Raw genomic sequence first — 7,936 nt, forward strand, 5'->3', positions numbered from 1 at the left:
TAGGGAAAGCTCCGCAGATAAATCATGAAAACGATATTTTCATCAGGAGTACATACTACATAGGAACACTGTAGTACTAAAGCAAAAGGGCTGCTAGCAACCTTTGTTCTAATCCAACACGTCTCTCTGTCTTTTTTTTCTTCTTTTTTTTTAACTGTAATGTGACAGTTTGTTCGGTTCCCAGGTTTCAGACAAAATAAAAGCAAATGGCAAACATCACTTCCTCTTTTTAATATAATGGTAAGTTTGGTGATCTCTGCACCTGGTTCGACCCTGTCAACTATTGCTCATCATTTATGCATTTTTGGTTAGAAAACACGACTTTGTGGACCTCATTTTCCATCACCAACTTCTAAGTGGCTCAATTATCCCCATTTAACTGCTTTTGCTTATGATATAATACATGTATATATATATATATATATATAATAAAACATTGGTGGCTAAATTAGTTGATCTTATCTTTCTCGTTGGAACTGAAGGTAAATTTATCTAATAATCTTGATAAATATCTCTTGAAAATACCTGGTTCAAAATTTTTATCATTTATTCTTAATTTAAAACTTTTTTAGTCAAATAATTACACTAATAAAAGAATATTTATTAAGAATAAAGAGTACAAATCATATTCATACACTCTCAAAGATAAATTTTTCATTTTTTTTTCTACCCCTCACTTCCTGAAGGAACTTATGGCTGCCAAGTGTGGCACTAACACTACATATACATATCTGTGTTGGATTGGGGGTTTTCAAATCATTTGGAAGAGACATATTCTGTGTTTGGAGTTGTTTTCATTTTTATTTTTCACGTTTTTCAAAAAAGAAAAAATAAAAACAGAAGAGAATAATTTTTTAATTTAGTGTAAAATGAGAAAGAAATGAAAAATGATTTTTAGTCGTTTTTCATTTTTTGTTTCTGTTTTTTCCTCTCTCGAGTAGAGAGAGAGCGAAACATTAATGGATTTTTTATATTACAAATAATTTTTTGAAAAAACTATCAAATGTATTTTCAAAAATGATTTTTGTCTGAGATTAAAAATGTTTTCATTTCTATTTTCATACAAAAAAATAAAATCATTTTAAAATCAATTTCAAACACACCTATTATTTTCTTTTTTTTTTCTTATTCTATTTTTAATTGGTCGTTTACTTCATTTCAAGTTTGTCAATTTGTAATGGACGACTTGATCACAAACATAACCGTGGCGTGGTCTTTGCTTTGGTGTTTGTTGATGTGATTTTTTGGACCCTTTCCTTGATATAATCTATAATGTCGATATATATATATATATTTATATATTCTGGAGTTCTATAAATGTTGGGTTCTTATTCTCTTTTTATTTTTTAAGAGCGGAAAAATCTAAATAAAGAATACAAAAGAAAAGGAATTCAGTGTGTTCCACATATGTAGATGAGTATAAAATAAAAATCCTGTCGTTGAATTGATATATCAATACTCACGCCTCATCTAATAGTCAACTTTGTTTTTGTGTCATTTACACTACGTTTGTTCCTTAAGATTAATTCTTAAAATTTGTACAAAATAACACAACTTTTTGAGGAATTTTTTTGCTGGCTTAAAATATTTCAAGAGAATTATCTAGATTTAAGGAAGTAGTAAGACATAGAAAGATAAAATTATACGACTGATAATGATATGTAATCAACGGCTTTTTTTCGATTTTAGGAAATGTCTTGAATTATTTTCCAAATAGGAAAAAGAAGGAAATATATTTTCTCAAAAGGAGAAATACTTTTTTTTTTTTTCCGGGTGGGGGGCGTAAATATAGGAGTGAAATTTTAAGCAATGATTTTTGGACTCGTTAACAATGGTTTTCTTTTTTTTGTCAACGATGGTTGATACACGTGTATATATATACAAAGCTATAATTTAATATATAATACACTTGAAAACGACATATATATTTTTTTAAACGAAAAAAGGTTGAAAATAACATGCACAAGCAATAATAACCATTACCAAAGGAGGATGACTCAGAATTTTCAGAACGGGGATGAACAGTCAACTAGTAAACGATGTGATAGGACATTAGTGGGAGGCGGCTGAGTTTAGGCTAAATGCATTAAATAGCATTTTCTGAATATAGTTTTGAAGTAAATAACTTATTTTTTAAAACTTGATAAATTATAGCATATTTTGATTTTTTATTTCTGGTTTTCTAAATATGTCTATCCTTTTAGGCTTTTCATCACATGTTTTTCTCTCTCCTAATTTCTCTCTTTCTCCATGACCTCTCTCTCACCTCCAGACATCTTTCTCTCAATTTCTCTCTCTCTTTGAAGATAACTCGCCACCGCTGTCGCTTAAGATAAAAAATCGTGATCTTTCCAGTTCTCTCTCTTCCCTCATTGCCGTCGTCGACAATCTATGGCGAAAAAATGGAGATCAAAGTGAGATCACGATTTCCTTACTTCTCTCATCTTCGTCTGTCAGCTCTTTCCCACCGACATTGCAACGCTAATCTTACGAGGACGACGTTCTCACGAACGGCGAGCTCCAGCAACGGCAGTGGTTGTCACCTCATTCCTGGTGCTCGCGAACAAGATTCCGTTAATAGGCCGTCATGACTTCCTGGCGAGGGATCTCGCGCCGCCAAATGCGTCCCGAACCAGTCCGGCCGACGTCGATTCCATGGAGCAAATCCTGGCCAATGATTTCTGTTTTTTGTCTCTTTTTCTTCTATGGGCTTGTCGATTTATGTGCTTTGTGCAGGTTATTTCTGTGGGTTGGCATGGCACGACGGGAACCAAAGAGAAATTCTTAGTTTGATAATGTATTGATGTAGTGTTTTTAGAAAATAAGTGTAATTGTGGTATTTGGTGATTCTTAGATTTAATTTGTTATGATTTTTTGGTTTTTAGATTTGATTTGTTCTGAGTTTGTGATGATCTAAGATTTAGGTTGATTCTATGTTGTGATTTGGTTTCCAATGACGCTAATTTCTAGATTTCTAGATTTTTGAGTAAATAAGGCTAAATATCATATTTATGAGTTGTTGGTCCTCAATCGTTGATGGTTGAATTATTAGGTAAATACGACATTTACTGATAAATACAGTATTTACCGGTAAATACAGTGTTAAACGATCGCCATAGTGAGTGACAGATTTTCAGATAAATATGATATGTACTAGTAAATACAGTATTTACCAGTAAATACAATGTTAAACGATTGCCGGAGTAGGTGAAATTTTTTGGATAAATATGATATTTACTAGTAAATACGATATTTACCTATAAATACAGTGTTAAACGGTCGCCGAAGTTGGGGGCTGAATTTTCTGATAAATATGATATTTACTAGAAATTACATTATTTACTAGTAAATACGACATTTACTAGTAAATACAGTGTTAAACAGCCGCTGGAGTCCTGAATTTTTAGATATATAGGGTATTACTCGTAAATACAGTGTTAAATGGTCACCGGAGTTGGTGGCCAATTTTTTAAATAAATATGATATTTACTAGTAATTACGAATTTATTGGTAAATACAGTATTTACCGATAATACAGTGTTAAACGGTCACCGGAGTTGGTGGCCGAATTTTCAGGTAAATATGATATTTACTAATAAATACAATATTTATTGGTAAATACGGTATTTACCTATAAATACAACATTAGCGGTCACCGGAGTTGGTAGTTGACTTTTCGGGTATTTACTAGTAAATACGATATTAAATGATAAATACGGTATTTATCGATAAATATAGTGTTAAGCGATCGTCGAAAAATAGTCACCAAAAAATGATCACCGGTCATTAAAAAACAATCGTAGGTTACCATAGTTGATCGCAAAAATTAACTGCCGACTGCGGATCCCAACCATAATAGACTTAACTATAATTTATCTATTTTAAAAAAATATATTATAATTTACTATTTTTAAAAAATAAATATTTAAAGTGAGAAATGAAGTGTAAAAAATTTAAAAATATTTTCTATTTTTAATAATATTTAAAATTTTAAATATTAAATTATATTATAATTTATTATTTTTAAAATATATATTATAATTTATTAATCACCTTATCAATTATGCTATTTCTTTCGTCATCCTAACTTTAATAGGCCGGTAAATGGGCTACATTTGGGCTTCTGTTACTTTCGAATCCGTTTGGTCAACAACCAGTGGCCCCCACCAGATCCCCTTCACCTCCTTCTTGACACTTTTTTTTTTTCCTTTTTCTCTTTATTTACGTCGTCAATTACTAATTTCTTTTTTAATTTAAGAAATTTGCAATTTGGACCTTTTTTTTTTCTTTTTCTGTTTGCCAGCCGCCGGTAGCCAAAAAACTTATAAATCCTAATGGATAGCAGCATAGGCGTGAGTCGTGACCCCGCCAAAGTGGGTCACATATTATTATAATCCACTAAACCAGTTTATAATGCGCCGATATTTTCAAATTCCGTGTCTGATTAACTTACTTTCAACGGCCCAAATCTTGTGTGAATGTTCTCTATCATTCTCTATCGGATTAAGTTGACATTTGGTTTATTTTTTTTAGAATTATGATTCAGAATTATTCTCATTTTATGTATATTTTTTATAAGAAAAAATAATGTAGAAAATTATGAATCATGATTCAGAATCAGAGATGAATATAAGAAACAAACATCTCCTTATTTAGATCATGTGCATTTCACCAATTTAAATTTAGAATTTAAATTTTATTACAATAAAAAAATTCTTAAAAATAATTATATTTATTTTTTTTATTAAAATAAAAAATTATCACTTAAAGTTACATCTCAATCCAAACTAAAAACTCAAATTAATAAATTAAATAAATTTTGAAATAAGGTGTCTGTCCTCCCAATTTATGAAAACAAAAATGTTTTAAAAAATGAAATTAAAATTATGTTTGACTTGGTCTTCATTGGAGCATTAGAATTTAGAAGGACGTGATTTTTGGGTATCGGAAGCGGAAAAAATCTTACTGATATTGTCGCCACTTCACTCTTGGCGGCAAAAGTTTAAAACTTGATGTGTCTCAAAAAAAAAAGAAAAAAATGGTATTGTGGGGGTGATTTTTTTCTTTCTATTTTGAAAAGACATTTGTACGTGTGATTATATTCTTGGTAGACAAACAGAGCTTATCGCAGAAATTGTTTGATAGGCAAGGTTGACACGGTTTTTAATTATTGAGCAAACGACAATATTGTAATTTTCGTTTCCAATAATATTAAAGAAGAAAGATAAAAAGTAGTCATCGTCATCTTCTTCTTCTTTTTTAAAAGAAAGAGTAGCTAAATTCGATTTAACTAATAATATAATTATTTGTTCCATGTAATTTTAAACACGTTTTTAATTCATTTAGTATGAGAGTTTAAATTAAAATGATTTTAATTTTATAATTAGAATCATAATTTATGAATTTAAGTCTAAATTATAATTTTAAAATCATAATCAGATACAAGAATTTGAACCACTCAAAATTAAAAGAGATGATTTTAAAATTAAGAGTGATACTAATTTAAAACATCATATCAGAATTCAAACTTTAAATTAAAACTATTCAAATTAAACACTAATTCTAAATGAGTCAAATCATAATCACTTTTTATTTTTAATGAACAAATACTAATTTAAACCAAAATTATAATTTTAAATTTTAAAACTCTTATATCAAACGTGCTATTTTTTTTTTCTTTTTGCTCATCACTATTAGTCTATTAATAGTGACTTCGGTGGTTGTGCGTTTCTGAGTCGCAAGTTGTTCAAAATAAAAAGAGGCCCCGAGAGAAGACACAATTTTGTTATGTTCTACTATAATTCTTTTCATTTTTTAAACAATACAGATAAAATAAAATATTCATCCCCATTCACTTTTGAACAAAAGGCGTGATCTCCGGTGAATGGCCTTCTCAAAATACCCATCCTCCCCCACGAAAAATGCACCCAACCAATATTAAACACCACTATTTAATAAAAAATAATCCTATAAAGACCCATATTTTATTAAATAGTGATATTCACCATTGATGCTGTATAGCATTACTCCTCCCCTCCCTATCCCATTCTCGTTAACAATTAATTACACGTAATTACACTTATCCAATTAATCCCAAAACTGATATATATAGTACAAGATTTCTCAACAAAACACCAAACAAAATCGCCGTATATATTCTGATAAAATGGGCTGACTCATGCAATTCCGGTACCTTCCGTCCCAGTAACAACCAATCACAGCGTGCCAGGTTGACAGAGGTTGGAACGTGTCCTGTCGTTGGACGTATTAATTTCAGAAAACGACATCCACCAAGTCGAACTCGCTGAACTCGACCTCCTCCAAAGTCTTCCTCGACACCATAATGTCGGGAAGCAAACCCAGCGTTCCGTCAATATCAGAGTCAAACCCGAAAACGTCGTAGTCCAAGAACCCAAACGGCTCAAACGGAGTAGGCTCGTCGAAACGGAGTACCGAAGTCGGCGACGACGCTGCCACGTCGGATAAGTCGGAGCTCGTTTCGGTAACGTCCGCCGTCGTCTCCGTCATAACGGCTTTAGGGAAGTTGGTAACGGCGTTAGCTCCTTTAAGCTTCACCGCCGCTCTGTCGTAGACCGTCGCGGCTTCCTCGGCCGTATCGAAGGTTCCGAGCCAGACCCGCTTTCTCCGATTCGGGTCGCGGATTTCGGCCGCCCACCGCCCCCACGGTCGCCGGCGAACGCCGCGGAACTTTTTCCGGCGAGCCGCGTCGGGCTCCGGCGATTTTAGATGCCTTTTCAGAGCTTTAACTTGCTTCGGCGGCTTGTTTGGGTCGGGAGAAGATTTCTCGAAGTTGATCTCTTTGATGTGCCTCTTCACTACTCTCAGTACAGACGGCTCAGATTCGTCGTCGCTGGATGAGTCGGTGGCGTCGGCGTCGGTGATTATGATCCGGATGAGCTTCTGTTGAGCCCCGGCCATGGGTTTCCTCGTCGTGGTTTTGTGCTCGGAGTACTTGATCTCGCGATCTAAGATTCTCTCGTGGCTTATCATGTTTTGGGACTTAGTAGAGAGATCACAAAGTGAATTTATTGCGGTTTCTACTTTCTCAAGTAACACAGGAAAAAAAAAACAGAGGAAAACAGTTAATTAGCAGTAAGATTAGGATTTATGGAGAAAAAGAAGAAGACAGAGAAGAACAAACTAGAAAAAGGAGAGAATTTTGGTAAGACCTGCAAAGGCTATGTGCAAATTAAGCAGCAAAAGCCTTTGCAGGTTTTGACAGAGAGAGAGATAGAGGGACTGGAGAGTGTGAAGAAGAAGAAGAAAGAAGAAGAGGTTTAAGATTCTAAAAGAAAAGAAAGAGAAAATGAGGAAAAAATGTCATAAAGCAGTGTCTAGGAGGGTTATATATAGTGCACGGACTGAGAGTAAGAGAAAAGGCCAAAAAAAAAGAGGAAAAAAAAAGTGAGAAGAATATATAGGAAATGGGAAATATTAGTGGATTTTGATGATTGTCGTTTATGAGAGCAAATAAGTGCTGATCATGTTTAGTTATAGCTAGCTACTATTGTGAGTCTGCTTGTAAAATTGTGTAATGTAATAGCATGTGTGCACAAGTCATAAGTGACGTATGTATGTATTGGGTTGGGACTTGGGAGTAGTGTTGAAAGCGGGAAAAACACATATGTTGGTGCTTACAGCTGGATTGGTTGACGTGTCAGGAGCCGTGTTCCTCACACGTCAATGTTCTACTCCAAACAATTAACAACCCCACTCCGAACGCCACGCTTGTGCAATCACACACACACACACACACAAAAGGTTAATTTTCATTTTCTTCCAAACCGAAAGTCCGTTGATTTTTCAAACTTTTCTTTTTTTATTTTATTTTATTTTATGCTTTACCTTTTCCCTTTCACAATGAATTTTTGAATTTTTTGTTTTCTATTTTGTAAGACTTGTACACGTAATCCAG

The 7,936-nt window shown here is 33.2% G+C and overlaps 1 protein-coding gene across 1 annotated transcript; it reads right to left on the minus strand.

Moving 5' to 3' along the window:
- Positions 1 to 5,773: 5,773 nt before the first annotated feature.
- On the minus strand, positions 5,774 to 7,414 carry LOC21401768 (pathogenesis-related genes transcriptional activator PTI6). Its single transcript, XM_010096135.2, has one exon. The coding sequence runs from the start codon at positions 7,009 to 7,011 to the stop codon at positions 6,274 to 6,276; it is 738 nt and encodes a 245-aa protein (XP_010094437.1). The 5' UTR covers positions 7,012 to 7,414; the 3' UTR covers positions 5,774 to 6,273.
- Positions 7,415 to 7,936: the final 522 nt, after the last annotated feature.

This window comes from Morus notabilis, unplaced genomic scaffold, assembly GCF_000414095.1.
Source record: "Morus notabilis unplaced genomic scaffold, ASM41409v2 Scaffold227, whole genome shotgun sequence".
NCBI classification, from domain to species: Eukaryota; Viridiplantae; Streptophyta; class Magnoliopsida; order Rosales; family Moraceae; genus Morus; species Morus notabilis.

Excerpts from the sequence above, each read along its gene's own strand:
- LOC21401768 (XM_010096135.2), bottom strand. The coding sequence starts at position 7,011 with ATGATAAGCCACGAGAGAATCTTAGATCGCGAGATCAAGTACTCCGAG.